The sequence below is a fragment of the Semicossyphus pulcher genome, unplaced genomic scaffold, assembly GCF_022749685.1.
Source record: "Semicossyphus pulcher isolate SPU_LCO1_2020_fin unplaced genomic scaffold, fSemPul1.0.p SCAF_2, whole genome shotgun sequence".
NCBI lineage: Eukaryota > Metazoa > Chordata > Actinopteri > Labriformes > Labridae > Semicossyphus > Semicossyphus pulcher.
In genome coordinates, this window is record NW_027211693.1 from 30,479,217 (window position 1) to 30,498,389 (window position 19,173).

Consider the following 19,173-nt stretch of genomic DNA (forward strand, 5'->3'; position numbering starts at 1 on the left):
TTTGCTCTGCCTTTTGATTTTCCTTTTTGCCTTCTGTTGGAGTTTAGATTTGGTTTTTGCATTTTTGCCTTTTGTTTATTAAATCCATTATTTCAGTCTGCATCTGGGTCCTCACCTTTTTTGTTTAAATCAAAACCCTGACAGAATGAACAGGCCTAACATGGACCCAGCAGACTTTGAAGATTTGGATTGTTTTGCAAAGATTACTTTTTTTCAGAACATTTTTAGAGCAATGAGAGGGGAATATGATTTTGAACAGTCTCCTTGGAAGGGGACTCGCTTGGCCATTTTTCCTGGCTCCCGCGGAGGCACCAGGAAAAGACGTGGCCATCGTGGCTCTCGTTTTCCTCGCCCCTCTCCCCAGCCCAGAGCCCCAGAGCCGCCACTGCCTAGCTCCCCAGAAACTCCTGCCCCTGTGTTCCTGTCGGAGGTCCTGCCGGCTCCTGTGTTTCGGTCGGAGGTCCTGCCGAGTCCTGTCCCTGTGTTCCAGTCGGAGGTCCTGCCGAGTCCTGTCCCTGTGTTCCAGTCGGAGGTCCTGCCGGCTCCTGTGTTTCGGTCGGAGGTCCTGCCGACTCCTGTCCCTGTGTTCCAGTCGGAGGTTCTGCCGACTCCTGCTCCTGTGCTCCTGTCGGAGGTCCTGCCGGCTCCTGTGTTTCGGTCGGAGGTCCTGCCGACTCCTGTCCCTGTGTTCCAGTCGGAGGTTCTGCCGACTCCTGCTCCTGTGTCCTGGTCGGAGTCTCTGCCGACTCCTGCTCCTGTGTCCCGGTCGGCTCCCCGGCCGACCCCTGCTCCCCGGGTCCAGTCGGCTCCCCGGCCGACCCCTGCTCCCCGGGTCCAGTCGGCTCCCCGGCCGACCCCTGCTCCCCGGGTCCAGTCGGTCCCCAGGCCGACCCCTGCACCCCGGGTCCAGTCGGTCCCCAGGCCGACCCCTGCACCCCGGGTCCAGTCGGTCCCCAGGCCGACCCCTGCACCCCGGGTCCAGTCGGTTCCCAGGCCGACTCCTGCACCCCGGGTCCAGTCGGTCCCCAGGCCGACTCCTGCACCCCGGGTCCAGTCGGTCCCCAGGCCGACTCCTGCACCCCGGGTCCAGTCGGTCCCCAGGCCGACTCCTGCACCCCGGGTCCAGTCGGTCCCCAGGCCGACTCCTGCACCCCGGGTCCAGTCGGCTCCCAGGCCGACTCCTGCACCCCGGGTCCAGTCGGCTCCCAGGCCGACTCCTGCACCCCGGGTCCAGTCGGCTCCCAGGCCGACTCCTGCACCCCGGGTCCAGTCGGCTCCCCGGCCGACTCCTGCTCCCCGGATCAAGATGGCTCCTCTGGTCCAGCAGGAGGACTCCCCTCCTGGCTCTCCGTTAGTGTCTCGACCGACACCCCCTCTGGCCCAGCAGGAGGACTCCCATCCTGGTTCCCCGTCGGCGTTCCGGCCGACACCCCCTGTGGCCCAGCTGGAAGATTCCCATCCTGGTTCCCCGTCAGCGGTCCGGCTGACACCTGCTCCAAGTTCCCCGTCGGCGGTCCGGCTGACACCTGCTCCAAGTTCCCCGTCGGCGGTCCGGCTGACACCTGCACTTGGATCTGGTTCCCCGTTGTTGGTCCGGCTGACACCTGCTCCTCGTTCCCTGTTGGTGATCCGACCGACACCTGCACCTGGTTCTGGTTCCCTGTCAGTGGTCCGGCTGACACCTGCTCCTGGTTCCCTGTCGGCAGCCCGGCCGACCCCTGCCCGTCCTCCGGAGAGTCTCCGCCGGCCTGCTCGGCCCCCTGCCCGTCCTCCGGAGAGTCTCCGTCGGCCTGCTCGGCCTCCTGCCCGTCCTCCGGAGAGTCTCCGCCGGCCTGCTCGGCCCCCTGCCCGTCCTCCGGAGAGTCTCCGTCGGCCTGCTCGGCCCCCTGCCCGTCCTCCGGAGAGTCTCCGTCGGCCTGCTCGGCCCCCTGCCCGTCCTCCGGAGAGGATCTGCCTGCCTGGTCGGCCCCCTGGCCGCCCTCCTGATCTGCTTCGCTTGCCTGGTCGGCCCCCCGGCCGCCCTCCTGAAGGCATTTGCTTGGACTTTGCCCCTCAGCCCCTGGCTGTTAACTGAACTTTGTACCCTGAACTCTTGACCCGGAGTCCCTCCTCCGGACCCCCTCCACCCACCCTAGTTAGGGTACCACAGACATTTTATTTTTTGGGACGTCTGGAATCCGTCCCTTGAGGGGGGGGTTATGTCATGAGCCAATCTAGTTTAGTTATGTTTTTGTCTTGTATTTCAGTGTTCAGTTATCATTTCTTGTTTTACCTTGTCTCTTTGTCTCCCTGTCATGAGTTCTTATTGTTTAGTTTTGTATTTAGTTTATTCTGTGTTCTTGTCAGTGTTTAGTCTTGTTTAGTTAAGTATTTCACTTGTGTCTCTTTGGTTAGATCATTTCCTGTTTTACTTTGTCACCTTGTCTCTCGTGTTGGTCCACTTCCTGCCTTTGTGTGTTTTCCCGCCTGTTTGATTCTGTGCCCTGCCCTGATTGTTTTCACCTGCCCCTTGATTGTCTCACCTGTGTCTGATTAGCCTCACCTCCTAAGTTTATTTAGTCTTTGTGCTCCCCTGTCTTGTTGCCTGTTCATTGTCATCCATCGTACGTGAGTCTATGTCATCCAACGTGTGTTAGTCTATGTCCATGACCTTTCCCTGGATATTCTTTGTGCTTCCCCTGACCCCTCGTGTCTTTTGGATTCCCTGTTCCTGGTTTTGTTGTAAGTTTTTTGCTCTGCCTTTTGATTTTCCTTTTTGCCTTCTGTTGGAGTTTAGATTTGGTTTTTGCATTTTTGCCTTTTGTTTATTAAATCCATTATTTCAGTCTGCATCTGGGTCCTCACCTTTTTTGTTTAAATCAAAACCCTGACAATTAAACATGATTGGGACTGACTGCAGGAGAGGCAGGCGGATCCGTGAGGAAATCCACTGGGTCCATGATAGTCACTTATTATCTGAACCAAATATAAATGTGTTTTTTTTTAATAAAAGGGAGAAAAATATTTCTCTGCTTCTGGGTGCAGATTTTAAAAGCCACTTTACAAGATTACAGGAAGGTGAATGAACTTAAAAATCGCACATTAAATATCTGCCTGCTCAGTTATTATTACCTCCGTATAACCTTTTTTTACACTGTCCCTAAAGGTGATAATAATGATGATGATGATGATCTGAGGAGGAGGAGGAGGGGGGGAGATGAGGAGGAGGAGGGGGGAGGATGGGGGAGGGATATCACCAGTTAATAACCCCAGCCTCCTCTGCCTGTCAGCATCATGATCGCAGAATGTACCGGGACCTCTTCAGCTGCGGAGCCGCGTCGTGATGACTGTCCGCGGGCAGAGCTGCAGCCCGGTGACGCTTGACATCTCCTCGGCGTGAAGCTGGAGTCTTTGGCACAAACATTCACACACACTCTCTCTCTCTCACACACACTCACAGGCTGCGCGCACTTTGCTCCGACACATTCCTCCGAGGCTTCTCCTTCCTTCCATCTGGGGATTTGAAACTTGAGGGACTTTACAGCGTCGCAGGCAGAGAACAAAAGGTCGGACGGACGGACGGATAGTGTCGGTGCGGTGCATGTAGCGGCACGCGGGTGTCTGTCTGCGGGGCGCACAGCGGTGCTGCTGGACCAGCCGAGAACGCACAAGTCTCGTCCACATCCCCGTTTTACCCCCCGGTGTCCCGCGCGCTTCAGTCATGATTGTCCTCGGGATTGTGCTCGTTCTCTTCTTCTCAGGTACGTTCACTCATTTTTTTATCACTGCATTAAAAGAGAGAAATGTTTCGGGTGCACAAACATCAAAGTCTTTGTCTGGATGGTTATTGATGCGCAAGTTGGATGGAAGAGGAGGACGGAGGCTGGAAAGTCGCACTTCATGTTTCGCCTCACATTTTCTCCCGGAGAGGAGCGACGCTCCTGCCTCTCACTGTCAGTCACTTCTTTTTCTCCGAGCTGCACTTTTTATTTGGCTTGTTTGGTCAATTTCACGCTCGTGGAGCCACGAGGATGTAAAAGAAGTGTGCTGAAAAGTTTGGATGAAAAAAAGAAACAGAGTACATTTTTTCCATGTGGTTTTTACTTCCTGTGTTAATCCTTAAATATTATTACTGTCTCTCTTCAGCTCCGCTGCTGTGATCTTAGTTCAAGCAGGACAATAAATGTCACATTCTGTTCGCGTCCAAAGCGCCGCTAGGCTACGCCCTTCCAGCTCCAAATCCCGACCTGAAACTTTAAGTGATGAACAGACTCATGCTGACTGATGCTGACCTCTGAGGCCGGGCTGCGCTTTGCTGTTTCACTATCAGCACTCATCTTTCTGTAACGACTTAAACACGCCCTGTGATTGGTTATGATGAGGCAGTTTTATACAAACATTTTAAAATTACTTTTTAAGTCATTACATTTTTATTTTTTGCAGTTTAAAAGAGGCGTGAAAATATTTGGAAACGGATTTTTTTCAGGTTCAAAAAAGCATGAATAAAAACAAGCATGAAAAATCTAAATAAATACGCATGTCAGGATGCTTTATTTTACTGACATCTGACATGTACTTGAATCTGTCATGTGTTAAAATAAAGGAATAAGTTAATTTAAGTGTTAATAATAAAATGTAGCACAACAGGATCTTCAGTCGGTTTAAATAATGACGCTTTCTAACCTTTTGATTTCATATTAAAGCAGCTTGTCCTGCTAACAAAGGGAATATTCTGATATATTCATAGATTTTAATGTTATTTTCTTGTTTGGTATACTAAGACATAGAGTGATGACGGCATTTTAAAGATCTCTAAAGATTTTTTTCCTCGACGTTTTATACGCCCTGATCTCTTCACAGCTCCATCGATGCTTCGTCTTGGTCTTTGTAAACCTTCTGTGCATCACTTTACGGTAAATGGTCCGTGTAAAAGCCTACAGATGACCTTTATAATGTTTATCTTTGTTTTCATTCATTCATTGTTTTCTAATGTAGCCCGTCCACCCTGAGAGAGAGCTGGGGGGATGTTACGATTCTTCCTTCATGAGCACAAATAGAACTGATAACGGGCAGAGCTGCAGCTGAACGCGCATCAAAACTTCTTCTAGAACACATAAAAAATCATGTTTCAAACACACTGAAACAATAAACTCTAAAAGTTCAGACTGTCAAATGTTGAAGTCTTACACAAAAACATGTCAGCTCGTCATCAGTGCAGCTTTTTGATGTTCGCTGTGTACTAAATGAACTCCTCTGCTGGATGAGCGCTGATATTCTCGTCATTCTGACCTGGCTGAGTTCACCCCTTCGCCTCTATGTGGGTCTTGTCTTGGGGTGATGTGTTCAGGGTCTGTGTGTGGGTCTTGTCTGGGGGTGATGTGTTCAGGGTCTGTGTGTGGGTCTTGTCTGGGGGTGATGTGTTCAGGGTCTGTGTGTGGGTCTCGTCTGGAGGTGATGTGTTCAGGGTCTGTGTGTTTGTCTTGTCTGGGGGTGATGTGTTCAGGCTCTGTGTGTGGGTCTTGTCTGGAGGTGATGTGTTCAGGGTCTGTGTGTGGGTCTTGTCTGGGGGTGGTGTGTTCAGGGTCTGTGTGTGGGTCTTGTCTGGGGGTGATGTGTTCAGGGTCTGTGTGTGCATCTTGTCTGGGGGTGATGTGTTCAGGGTCTGTGTGTGGGCCTTGTCTGTGTCTTTTCTGGGGGTGATGTGTTCAGGGTCTGTGTGTGGGCACTAAACGCCTGTAAAAGGAAAGCACCATGAGCACACTGCAGAGACGCTCTGTGAAGGCTTGTTTGCGGCACAGTTGTGTCCTCAAACATCCATTTTGTGTTGTTATGTGGCTGCGTGTGCACCGAATGTCGCACACAGGTGTGAAGACGCTGTGAAACAAAGAGCGGTAGTTAAGGGGGAGTTTTAGCATCAAGGAAAACAGAGTCGAGTCAAGGTCGTTGTGCCGATTGTTCCATATTACAGACATTACAGGGGCTATGTACGCTCAGTGTGTGTGAGGCTAAGAAACACAGAGCATTCCTGACGTGGACTGAAAATGGCTGACCACGACAGAAACAAACTCAAATACAAAGGCAATGAAGAGGGTTTGTAAATGTGGAGGAAACATGCGTCTGAGGGGTCAGAGGGTCAGTCGAACAGTCTCCCTGTAAGACCTGAAGGTTTGAGGACAGAAGAAGAAAAGCTTTAAGATTCCACTTTGTCACAGGGAGATATAAAGAGTGCTGGATCTGGTTTATGTTGCTCAGTTTAAAGGTTTTTTCTTGGTTGTGGAGAATGTAAAAGGTCTCTAACACGGCTTCATGAGGACACGCCCAGTCATAAATGTCTGTTGTCGGATGTTTTCTATTGTTAAAGTCTGACGTTAAGAAGCTGACGGAGCACGATGGGAAGTCACCTGATGTTCCTTAACCCTCAGAACTCTGATATTTTACCTCATGGTGATGTGATTTTTAAATGCCCTACAATCAGAACATCCTGAGGGTTAAAGGTTAAATAAGTAAATACACCATAATATTAGATGAAAGTATCAAAATTGGCTCATAAATTATTTTTTTAAATGAAAAAATACAGAAACATTGATCTAAAACAAATCAGAAACAGGAGAAAAAAACATCTTTACTTTAGTTATTTGAACTCTGAACACAAGCAAACTTTAAAGGTGTGTTGATAGTTTCACCTGCGGTAGAAATATAGTGCCTATATTGTTCATTACTGCTAATCATTTCTCGACTGACTGTACAGTTTATATTTCAGATGAATAAACTGGGTTGTCCACCCTGCTGCTCGCACATTATCTCCATGTTTTACACCTCGTGTAACGCACACAATGACGTCATCTAAGAACAAACACCATGATGAGGGGAAAGAGGAAGGCCTTACATTGAGGCGTCCTGCTTTTATACTTTATATCCATTTAAACAGGGTCTCCCCTGAGCGGCTGCAGGGTCCTGTTTGCAGGGTTAAAGGTGGAGGATGACAGTTTGCTAAATCTCTCATGTGGAATTAAGACGCACTCATCACTGTTTTATTAACATTACAGCTACAATCAGTTTTACATCTTGATTTCTGACGTTTGCAGTACGACTAATGTTTCCGTTGTTATTTCGGGCTCAGGCTCATCATTGCTCGACAACATGTCACCACAACATGTTGTGATCAATTTTTGGCTGTGTGTGATTCCATATTCATGACATAAAGGATCTGGAAGTGGTTATGTATTTAATGTTAATCTGTAAAGGGACAGGTATGCAGCATGTACTCGATGCCAACCACACTTAAAGCCGAAGCTAATTTGCACCGTCCGTCCCTACATGGGCCTTTAGGATGCTTAAAAATCAGCAGCTACACCAGAGACACAAACTCAACAATAACAACAGACATTAATAAAACAGATACAAAGCATAAAACAATTAAAGCAGATCATTCATGACTTCATGACCTCATAAAAGGCTCCACTTTTAGTTTGTTGGTAAAGAAGCAAACACATATTAAACAGATTAATGAAAGACAACCTGACATCCGCACATGATCTGAAACGTGGACTCACAAAGCCTCTAAACGCCTGATGAGCCTCTTTATCAATTACTCAAACATGATCAGATCTAATGTTTGATGATCAGAGGTTGTTTTTTCTTTGTGATCTTTATTGCAGTATTTCTGGTTTAGTTTGCATTTGTGAGCGACAGAAACTGGAAGCCATTTCTCCGGTGCTTAAGCTTTTGGTGCTTTTTTTAAGCTACTTTCACGGCCTCCAAGCGGCAGCTGTTACGACTGACCCAGGTCGGACGAAGACTGAAGCGTGTCTCATGCAGACAGACGTGGAGGAGGGTAGTTAAACGCACATCAGGCAGGTGCAGCGCGATAAGAAGAGAGTCGGTGTAAAAAGAAAGAGGCCGCACACAAATTATATATAAAATAATCACAACATTTCACTCTTACTTTGATCTTTGTCAGGTGAATGTTTGCTAAGCATAAACATCATCCATATTTATACATTTAGCCTGATGTCAGGTGTTTAACCGTCCGAACCGTTCACATTAATACACATCTACAACAGCTAATAACTCAATTAGAGAATAAGAAGCATGACATTAAAGAAAGAAGTATACAGAATGTTGTTTAAAATATAGACAATATGTATAAATGCACAGAAAGTATAAAAGAAGAACACTTGCACTCAGTGTCTTGTCATCGTTACCTCCTTTTCCCTGTATGTACAGATTTGTGTCCATGCATTAAAAACAGATGCTTCATACAGGCTAAAGGATACTAGCATCGCATGTTTGTGTCATGCAGTGACTCTGCAGGCATCCCTTTGTTCACGCCGCAACCAGACTCTAATAGTTGGAGGTGATCGTGACAGTTATCAGACTAAAGATCAGCAGCTTATTTCCCTTTTTTTTTCTGTCCTTTTTAAATGATCCGAGCTCCCCTGCAGCTCTGCCCCCCTGCCCCCGCCCTGCTAACAGCAGAAGTTACCCTGTGTGTTCGATACCCTCTGATCTGGAATCAGTGAGTTACATCAGCGCTGCAGCAGCACTAATGAAATTCCCCCACAGAGGCTCTTATATGAGCGAGGCCTGTGCTGCAGCACGGCCCGCTGTGTTCATTAGCCATGTTAATGATTGTCCAGCTTGTAGTGACACTGTGATGTTGAGTGACAGGCTCATATATCTCCCCGTCTCACTGCCTCAGGTTCACCCCCCCCCCCCTCCCTGCAGGCTTTCAGGTCGTGTCTGATTTTCCTTTTTTTTCAATCTCAATCTAAATTCCCCCTCGGATTCAGCGGCGCGTCAGAATAAATTGTTCGAGTCGTTCAATGAGGAAGTGCAGTCAACCGACGCCGGTGTGCAAACACATTTGGAGCGGCGGTGGTTGACGTCTTATCGGTGTGCAGGCAGGTGTGCGTGTTTGTGTGTATTTTTAGGGATGGGAGGGTGCATGACAGGGCTCATTTTGCCTAGAAGCCACTCGTGGGTTTTTGAGGACCCGAACTGATACCGATACTTTAGGAGTGAAGCTGCCCAGAGGGAATATTTACCTTCTCTTTTACATCATAACCTCTTAACAAACAGCCGTCTCCTCTTCGGTTTCCCTTTAAGGCCGTAAAAACACAGCGTCAGACTCACACCGAGAGGATCCTAAAGTCCTGAAGGTCCTAAGTTTGGTTCTTAATAACTGGAGAATGATGTCCTGTTTTTTTTCCTGTGTTCCTCTCAGGGGCGGGCCTCTGTTATGTCATGTATTCCCATAAACCAATCACAATTGAGCGACACCTGAACCATCTGAGGTTACACCCAGACCGTCCAGATGAAGCAGATTACTTTTTATGTGTTAAACTCTTTCATAAAATAATAATAAAAATGATGTCCGATGTTTTTTCTTTACTCATTTCTTTATTATTGTTTAATGCTATAAAAATCATCTTAATGCACACCATCTCACATCTATGTGTTTAGTATTTGGTTCCAGTTCTTAGCTTTTTAGCTTAGCTTGGTTGCTAACGAGTCTGTAAACCCGTGCTCAGTGGAACAGTTTTTACAGAAAAGCGCCCGACGTCATGGGCGTTTTTTCTCACTGTCTAATCGGATGAGACGAGAGGCGGGCCTTCTGTCAGTTTACAAAGTAATGGTTAGGTTAACGACATCTAATGATTCAGTAGTTGCCTTAAGAACATTAACAACATTGCTCTTTTTTTAACCGTAGGCTTCAACAAAAAAGATCTGTCTGATTGGGCCCTAAGGCTTTAACCTTGTGTTCGCCTACACAGCCAGCTGCATCATGAGCCCAGTTGTTCACATACTTGTCTCTGCACTATGTGTGTTACTGGGAGATACCTCTTGAGGGCACACCAGTAGAGCTCAGCCCGTATGACATTACTGGATGTGCAGGATTTAAACAACAGACATGGAGACACTCGAGGAAGTTACGGTTATGTTCATTCTGAATTCTCAGCTCAGGCAGCTGATGACTGGTGAACAGAACACGCCGTCTGCACCGTCCCTACTCTGTCTCTCCAACATGTTCCTCTGTGCACAGACGTAACGATCCAGGACTTGTTTTCATGTAGTTTTGCAGATTTCCACGTCGACTTCTAAAACAGAACTTATCTGTCTGCAGCTGTTTGACAGGCATGTTTGTCTCTGTGCAGTGGCAATGACACATCGTACAGATGTGTATAATTGAGGACTCGGTCTCTCAGCTTGTCTTCAGAACTTTCTGCCATTGTTGTCCCTGCTGCTGAGTTGACCCTGTCACATCCCCTCTGCCTCTACACTGCCCCTACTGCTCATGTGCGTACTGCATCTCACGCACGTGTAGCGTTACTTTTTGAGGACGAGCACAGCTGACGCTTCAAACAGACACGGGGAACGCCGGGCGCCATCATGTGCACGTGATGTAAAAGCAAGAATATCTCTGGCTTAAAAGTGGAAGATGCATCAATAAAAAGCTTCCTCCATTCTGGACTCTCCAGCTCTGCGTTTGACGGTACAAAGTTTGTCTTCGACAGAAAATAATTGAAGGACTCAGGAATTATGGTTGAATTTGCCCTGAAGTGTTACATTTTTAAATCCTGCTGTGATGCGATTCGACTGGTGCTTTTCCTGACTCTGGATTTTTCTGTTACATACGAAACTTTCACTATTTGTTTTTTCTCAGTGACACAGCAAACTCAGCCTACACGAGTCCCATGATTAACCTGTAAGAGGCACGTCTGTCAGAGTTTTCTATAACACCGGCTTTATGCTGAACATTCAAACATTCCCACCTGAGTTTCTAATCATCTCACTAATTATATATCACATAACCAGATTAATTATTTCAGTCGGCTAGTTAGCATAAGTTAGCTGTGGATCAGCTTGCAGCCTCAAAGGCACCAAACTGTATTCATGTGAAACTGCTTTATTCAGTGTTTACAATCACTGGGTCTGTTTGCTCACAGGCTGCCATGCTGTCGCTCCTGCATCACTCTGTTTATAATGACGCGGCCAAAAATATCAAGGCTGCAGAGATTCAGAAGACAACATGAGAGTCGAGTCTTGGTCGTCTGGACTGATGATTTGAATCTTGGACTCCCTGGTTTAGAGGATACAAAGCTCGTCCAGAGCGTCAGAGGGCCGATAGCTCCTAAAATCAGATGAACTCACCTTCATGAGACTGTCCCTTTAAACATGATTGTACAGCCTATAAAGTACAGCCTAAGTATTGGCCTAAGCATTATCTCATCACACAGTGCCTCAGTGCAAGCTACTTTACACAGTATGTTTAACGTTGATTACTTGAAAGGCTCTTCATGGTCCGTCTCTGTGCTGTTAGCCCTGTACACACCTGTGAGCAGCTAAAGATGCTCGGGCAGAGTCGGTTGTTTCAAAGGTCCGGCTGAAAACTAAAGAGAACAGATGTTTGCTGAGTCCAACTGATATATGAACAATAGCTGCTTCCTTAAACTTCATTGTAGAGTAACAGTCTGCTCAGCTTTGATGCTCTGCATCGTGTGCTGCAGACAGTGCTGAGAGGATTGTAAACTTTGGAGTCAGAGCAACCTCGAGTGGACAAACTATATGATGACGCCATTTATAAATCACCCCCACGTTGTTTTCTGCATCATATATTCTGGATGATAAGTTTTGATGCTAAAAACATTCACGCAGATGCTTGTGTATCTGTGGTCTGCAAATATCGGCTCATGATATCGGCCCTCTGATGTAGGTATCGGTTGGGCTCTAGGTTGCAGTCAGCCCCCCGAGGCTGTGGGACGATCTGCCAGAGGAGATCAGGTCAGCCGAGTCAGAGATCTCTTCTGAGACTTTAATCAAACGTACTTTAATCTGACAGCCTCAAAATGTTCTTTTATTTCTTTAGTGTTTCTCTTCCAGTATTTTTGCCCGCACTGCTTTGTGTCTGTTTTCTTTTAAACCTTTTTATTTTATCGCTCTCTTACTTTTGTTACACTGTTTGTTACATAGATTTTAACTGGTATACCTCGTCATAGAAACGTGCTGCCAGTGCCAGCATGAGTGTTTTTAATTATTGTGTTATTGTCATTTTCTGGAGTATTTTCAAATGCTTCACACACAGACACACACACACACACACACACACACACACACACACACACACACAAATGTCTTTCAAAATGAACATGGGGTTTTATTGGAACAACAGGAGTCCATCAGTGTCGATAGAGAGAGAGAGAGAGAGAGAGAGAGAGAGAGGATCTTATCTGTATTGATCTCCAGTGACAGATGATGACGTCGATGAAGAGCAATGAGGCCGAAGAAATGAGCATCATAAACCTGCTTTGATGATAAGTGTAAAAAAAACAGCTCGAAAAAGGAGCGGCCGTCATCCCGGGTCAACGGGGAGAGAGAGAGAGAGAGAGGGAGAGAGAGGGAGAGAGAGAGAGGGAGAGAGGGAGGGAGAGAGAGAGAGAGAGAGAGAGAGAGGGAGAGAGAGAGGGAGGATTAGAGGAGTGTGAGGTGAGTGGACCTGGAGAAAGAAGTGAGGAAACCTATCTACCTTCTTCAGTCACATTTAATGAAAAATGAGCCGCTCACCTGGCCTCCGTCCACCTGGTTCCATCTGATCCGGGTGCAGAGGTGTGTGTGTGTGTATTTGTGCATATGTGTGTGTGTGTGTGTGTGTGTGTGAAGGCGTTCTTCTCAAAGGGAATGGTGTATCCAAGGGGGTAGTTTGGAGGTCTTCTGTGTGTTTTGTTGATAACTGGGATTTGGAACTCAAACACAGGGGCGGCAGATGGTGTGTTGGCTTCTGCTTCCGTGGCTGCGAGTGTGTGTGTGTGTGTGTCAAGTGTGTTAACAGGCATTAGATTGAGAGCTGTGTGTGTGTGTGTGTGTGTGTCCTTACTCAAACTCAGTGTCGGACACGAGTCAGTGGTCCCTGAAGGTAGCGCTGCTCTCTGTGGTCAGAGCCCGGGCTGATCCCAGGTCAGCCGCGGCCTGACCTCAGGCCCATCTGCTATCATGATGACAGATGTGTCAGGAGCTGGCTTCAGATCTGTGGCTGGACACACAGCTCCCGTTAGTCTCTCTGACAGACTGCCCTCCCTGTTGGCAGGACGGTTTCTGCATTTAGTTTGCTTCTTCAAAATATTTGGAAACTCACTGAGTGAAATATGTTTTATTTGAACTCTTTTCAGCATAAAATCTGTCTTTGTCAGTGGGAGGTTTACTCAGAAGTGACTGTCCTCTGTGGAAGAAAATAAATCTTTGGGTCCAATTCTGTGGCAGGTTCAGAGGAGTTTTATTCACTACAGAGCTGCACCGTCCTCTCTGACCAGAGCGAGAGTCTAACCAGGGTTACGTTCAGGTTTACAAACTCAACAACAACACTACAGGGGTTCTTCTGAGACACTTTGTACCTGAACTCATCCCAGCGGGGGGGAAACCACAGACATTCTTCACTCCAGCAGAAGTACATGCAGATACTCGTTGAAAATATAGACTCAGGTAAAAGTAAAAGTACTGATTGAACTTGTTTCCTGCAGTAACAGTGCAGCGTCCAGGCTGTGAAACGTCCTCACAGTATAAAGTGAGACGTGTCCCTCTGAAGGACATGTCTAGCGGCTGTTTCTGTGCTAAGCTAACTGAAGCTCACCTCATATTTGGAGACTATTAAACTGAAATCATTGAAACTTCAAATCACAGAACAATATTGTGAAAATAATGAACATTAACTTTGCTCCACTGTGTAAATAAGTTGGATGAGGAATGTCTCGCTGCTGGTCGTCGGCCATGTTGGCTGCTTCACTTTCACCTATGTGGCTCCAAGCTCTCCCTGCCGCTCACAGACATCACATTCACTCGACGCCTCTTCTCCACGCTGCAGTTTCTCTCTCTTGTTTATCATGTTATGTCTCTCGTGCATGATTTGAACACATGATAATAAACTAATAAAGGAAGCTGCAGTAGGTAACATTATTAAAACTAACCTTTTGTCATATTTGCTCAAACTGTCACTTTAAACATGCAGTAGTACATGAGAGAGATAATCTATAAAATAAATCATGTTCCTCTGGCTCCTCCTACTGCTCCTACTGGCATTTGTAAGAATCCAACGCTCCCGAAACACAACAACCAATCAGAGCCTAGCAGTCTCTCAGGCTGCTGTCAATCACACGCTGCGCAGCACCACTTCTCCATGCATGATCACACGGTCAAGCTCAATTTCTTGTGTGTGCGCAGCGTCAGCCGGTTTGTGTCCACAAAGGCTTAAAAACAACAAGCAGGAATGAAAAAACTGCCCATCCCTCCTTTACAAACTACAGCATACACTACAAAGACCGTTAAACCGAAGAAGAGAAATGAGGAAAAGGAGGCTAAAAAGAAAGAGTTGGAACGAGACAGAAATGAAACGAGAGTAAACATCAGAGCAGCATTTCTGAGGTGGAGAGAGCTACGGGACCTGAGAGGATTAAAAAGCGATGCTGAGTTAGACAGTTCTGCTTGACAGGTAATTACCCCAGCTTCATTTCTGATGTATTTGTTTCACATTGCTAAGATGTCTGCGGTTACTGTGACGCTGTGTTACGTTGGTGTTGCAGTCGGGCTAACGTTAGCTTGTTCTCAATGTGGCTGCTGTTGGTTGTTGTTTAATGGCGGAGTGGCTGAAAATATCTCTGAAGTGTCCAGGCAGTGTTACCGTTTCAGACTTCGTCCTGATAGTTCTGTGTGCCTGTGCTCTCACTGCTAAATGTTACTGCTTAGTTGGCTCTGTTTTTTTCCCCACAGTCTCTGTTAGCAAACTAAGTGCTGCTGGTTTTACTAAATAGAATTAGCTGTAGATTACCGTTCACAGCAAAAACACTGATTTCCGCTGGTTTGATGTGTATCTGCTTCGATAGTGTTGGTGGTGTAATACAATGGCTGCAGTTGTTGTCATTTCACGTTTTTACATAGTGTATATCTGGCTCGATCAGTTGCTCTGGTTACTAGCCTGCGCGCGCATGATAGCCTCCTCTGTGGGGAGGGCTTTGGTTGTAATCTTCAAATTTTGGAGCAAAGTCCGCTCTCTTCTCCGATCTTACCTACTGCAGCTTTAAGGATGATACACTCTGATGCACATGCTGGAAACCTGATCTTTGACATTTAAGTTTGTGTAAACTTTTCTGATATCGGGTTTGAATATTGGCTATCATCAGATATTTGAGGGGTTTTTTCTGCAATCAAAACAAGTGAAATGGAAACTGTTTTCTGCTGTAGTTTGGAACGTTGATGATCTGTTGTATGTGGGGAGTTATTAGAGAGCAGTAACACTACAGAGCCATCATTTAGCATTTCATTCAGCTTAGAGAACAAACATCTCAGCTAATGTTGCATAGTATGCTAACTGCTAACTATGATAGTAACCTCCACCCTGTGACCAAATGTCAGGACTATTTCCTCCTCTGACTCTGACCCAGACGACATATAAAGCTGCCGACTGTTACAGGAGGCAGGAGCATGTCAATCAAAATGTGATCAGCCACGGCTCAGCGGTACTTCAGTTACCAGGAAGAGATACCAGGCTATTTCTGATAAATATGGAGGGTTGAAGATTTAAGACTTACATGTGTTCTAACCAGTTTGTTGGGCTGTGTTGCAACAGGCTGCTAGTCCTTTTTTATTATATTCAGCATAGCACATTTCTTTTGTTGCTTCTTTATACTATGGCTTTAGAGATACATCTTCTGTGTGCATGTTCTCCCCGTGCATGCGTGGGTTCCCTCTTGGTACCCTGGCTTCCTCCCACAGTCCAAAGACATGCTTGTTTTGTTCATTGGTGACTCTAAATTGCCCGTCGGTGTGAGAGTGAGCGTGAAAGGTTGTCTGTCTCTGTGTGTCAGCCCTGTGATTGACTGGTGCACCAGCCGGGTGCGACCCTGAACAGGATAAGCGGTATAGACAATGGATGGATGATAAGTTGAGACAGAAATAGAAAAAATTATGCTATTCAGATGTGTGTGTGTGTGTGTGTGTGTGTGCTCAGATACTTCATGCCACCCCTGCATAGGTCAGAGCCTTAGTTTGACCACCCCAGTCAAAAAACTAACACTTTGTACTTGTAATATTGTCATTTACTCACACAGAACAAGCCCAGAAACATGAAGTGTACTCCACATTTCCTCCACCCCTAAGCCTCCCCATGTTGCCCTGCTGCCTTTGCAGGCATTTCCAGCAATTTTTCTTTTTTCTGACGATAAATGTTCGTCAACGACCTTTTTTCCATGATGAAGGAGAGCTAAAAATAGATCTTTGATAATAAAACTCTGACGACACGTATGTTTTGTTTTCGTTAACGAGACGAGGCAGGACTAAGCTGTTAGAGGTGGGCTGTCGGACCCCCGCTGAGCGTCTAATCCGTCTGTCAAAACGCAAGCAATGCTTTCTGTATCTGGTTGAATTGGTTGAGAGGCACGTGTGCAGATCCCTCTGAATCTGACCCAGACATACAGGTGATGACGTCCCAAAGCGGCAGCTTGACAACAACACGACGGCATCCACGCAAAACGCTCAGCTGCACTACAGTACAGCATCATCTAGCTGCTGGCTGCACCAGTTAGAGATAACAGGTATCTAAAGGTGGTTATGTCTCTGTTAACTCAGGCTTTCTGCTTCAGGCTCTGTGCACGCTTTACACTTCATTGGACGTTTCTTATGTAAAAAAGGAGTCATCGGCTGTCTGCTTCAGTCAGACTGTTGAAATGAGAAGTGATGATGAATATATAAAAGTTATAATGGTAAAAAACAACACTGCTGATGCAAATAAGGCAAGAGAGGAAAATTATTGGGTTAATTCATAAATTAATGTATTTATTTTAGCACATGAAACCCTCTCAGTGCCTCCCGTTTATTGCTAATGTAACAACTACACACAGTACAACTCTCAAACTTTAACAACGACACACATGATTTCAGTAGTATAGACAGGAACTGCAGTCAGGTCGGATACTTTCACTGCGAGGAAATAACTTTATTAAATGATTTGATTTAATCAGATTTTCTTAAGAGAGAAAACGTTTTGACTAAAAGTAATGACTTAAATGTGATGACTTTTTATGACTATAAAGGGGTAAAAATGAGTAAATTGTGACTAAAACTAATCAACATTTTCATCTTAAGACGAAATGTGAAACAGCTGCCAGAATTAACACTGTTCATGAGCAGTCATGTTGTCTTTGCAGTGTATGAGTTTGTATTTATGAACAGAGCATTACTTCCTGTTCTCCTTTAGGCCTCAACAGACTCTTTTCCAGCCATTTTCTGGTGAGAAACAGGCTGCAGAGACACAGGAGGACTGGAGGCAGCAGCTCCTGTAATACACAATGACACTGCAGGAGTGCTTTTGCAAAATAGAAAGAGAAACGGAGGCATTCATCACAGTCTGAGACCTTTGCAACCATTCACACATTATCCATTATTTTGCTCTTTGATCACAATTACACTAATTATAGCCCCTCGATTAGCTCAGTTTCTCATAAACAAGGAAGAGAAGGGGAGAAGAATAGAGAGGCTTAGTGATTCAGAGTCTCTGAGTGTCTGTGAAATGTGATTAGAAATTTGCAGGTGACACGCTGACTTCTGTACCAGTGACTCTGGTTAATGCAGAGGGAAGAGCATAAAGTGGCAGAGAGGGGAACCAAAGCGCTGCTCATATTGTTGATTTTCTGCAAACGGCTCCACACGCTCTTGCTCCCACATTTTTTTTTATTATTAGATTGGTTGACCTACCCTGGTGCTGCAGAACTAATTTTACCAATATGATGAAGTTTTTGCTCTGTTAAAAGGTCACTCAGACTCCAATTATTGGATCTCAACTTAAGCTCTTGCTAAAGAAGCACAGAATAGAGAGCCAAAGTCGATGCAGCGACCCTCAGATGTCCTTTAATCACCGGCTGCAAACACATGTCTGTCTTCAGTCAGACTTTGAGTCTTCAGCTTTGAGTGGATTTGCTGGCTTTGGTGTTGTCAAAGTATCAACACATGTAATGCAATAAAACCAGGTTGATATCTTGTTCATTTCTCGCCCTCATTTGCTGTGGTTCAAGCATAGACTGTATGAAAAGATGGACGACATGACAGCTCCCTAAAAGTGAAGCCAAACCCTCTCTATCGCCCCCTGCTGACTGGCTGCAGTATAGCTCATAAAGCCCGCCTCCTCCATGTTAACAGATGGGAAATGAGTCAAACTATAAAATCAAAATACACGTCAAATACATTTTTCTCAAACATGGTTTCTGTCATTATAGTTAGTTCTTATCATGCTGATTTATGTCCAAGTGTTCATTTTTCTGACAAGTTTATTTTTAATTATTTGATGTTGTAGTTACGTAGTTACCTTTCCACTCGCGGATCGTTCTCCGCTCTGCTCACCCGGAACAGATCGGCTGCAGGAGCCGAATTTGTCAACAGAGCTGTCAATCATCATTTTGACAGCATCAAATAACTAATTAAAAATAAACTTGTCAGAAAAATGAACGCTTGGACGTAAATCAGCATGATGAGAACTAACTATGACAGAAACCATGTTTGAGAAAAATGTATTTGACGTGTATTTTGATGTTATAGTTTGACTCATGTCGGCCATCTTTTCATACTGCTGACGCTCTCTTTGTTTTGCAGTTTGTTTCTTATAAATGTCTTCTCTGTGTATGTTCATTCTTCTTCTGTGGTCGCCGTCTCTCCTCGCTGTAACCGACCCGAGCTTCTTCTCTTTGTTCCAAACAAACTCGACAATGTGAAACGCATCGCTTCCACTTCTCATCACAGTGGTGGGAACAGTTTCACCCGGAGAAACACTTCAGTCCCCTGACTCCTCACCACAGCTCGCTCCGAGGCTGCCAAATGTCAGAGGAGGATATGTGTTCAGAGAGACGGATAAACAGCTGGAGAGACTGCAGACTTGTAATAATAGAGGAGGAATCACTTTGTGGATGATGTGCTGTTGTTTTGTTTTTAATCCAGCAGGTTTCAGATTAAATCCAACCCTGTGGCACACAATGTAAATGACACTGTCATGGTCAGGAGGAGCTGATGCTGTGTGCTTATGATAATGATATCACCTCCTCAGAACGCCTGTGGGAATGATTAATGCAAGCTGAAGTGCTTCATTTTTAGATGATGAGCTGGTGTCTGAGCTGCTACCTGTGACAGGTGAGGCAGCCTCAGGGGATGTTGTATTGACCCCTG

The 19,173-nt window shown here is 45.9% G+C and overlaps 2 protein-coding genes across 2 annotated transcripts in view; one reads left to right on the forward strand and one right to left on the reverse strand.

Annotated features, from left to right (window-relative positions):
* Positions 1-1,301: 1,301 nt before the first annotated feature.
* Positions 1,302-2,939, reverse strand: LOC138597847 (proline-rich protein 2-like). The gene is made up of 2 exons (XM_069669368.1): positions 2,895-2,939; positions 1,302-2,024 (listed from the first exon to the last, which is right to left on the reverse strand). The coding sequence occupies exons 1-2, from the start codon at positions 2,937-2,939 to the stop codon at positions 1,302-1,304; spliced, it is 768 nt and encodes a 255-aa protein (XP_069525469.1).
* Positions 2,940-3,670: 731 nt separating this feature from the next.
* Positions 3,671-19,173, forward strand: part of gfra3 (GDNF family receptor alpha 3) — a 52,598-nt gene continuing 37,095 nt past the window's right edge. Inside the window, exon 1 of the mRNA XM_069670515.1 lies at positions 3,671-3,740. Within this exon, the coding sequence (XP_069526616.1) occupies positions 3,701-3,740 (40 nt within the window). The 5' untranslated portion in view covers positions 3,671-3,700. The remainder of the gene's footprint in view (positions 3,741-19,173) is intronic.

What these genes read in the sequence shown, in the direction of transcription:
- LOC138597847 (XM_069669368.1), bottom strand. Translation starts at nt 2,939, where the DNA reads ATGGACCCAGTGGATTTCCTCACGGATCCGCCTGCCTCTCCTGCA. An exon ending in ATCCGCCTGCCTCTCCTGCA is followed by an intron (nt 2,025 to 2,894) that starts GTCAGTCCCAAT and finishes AAATGCCTTCAG; the next exon opens with GAGGGCGGCCGGGGGGCCGA.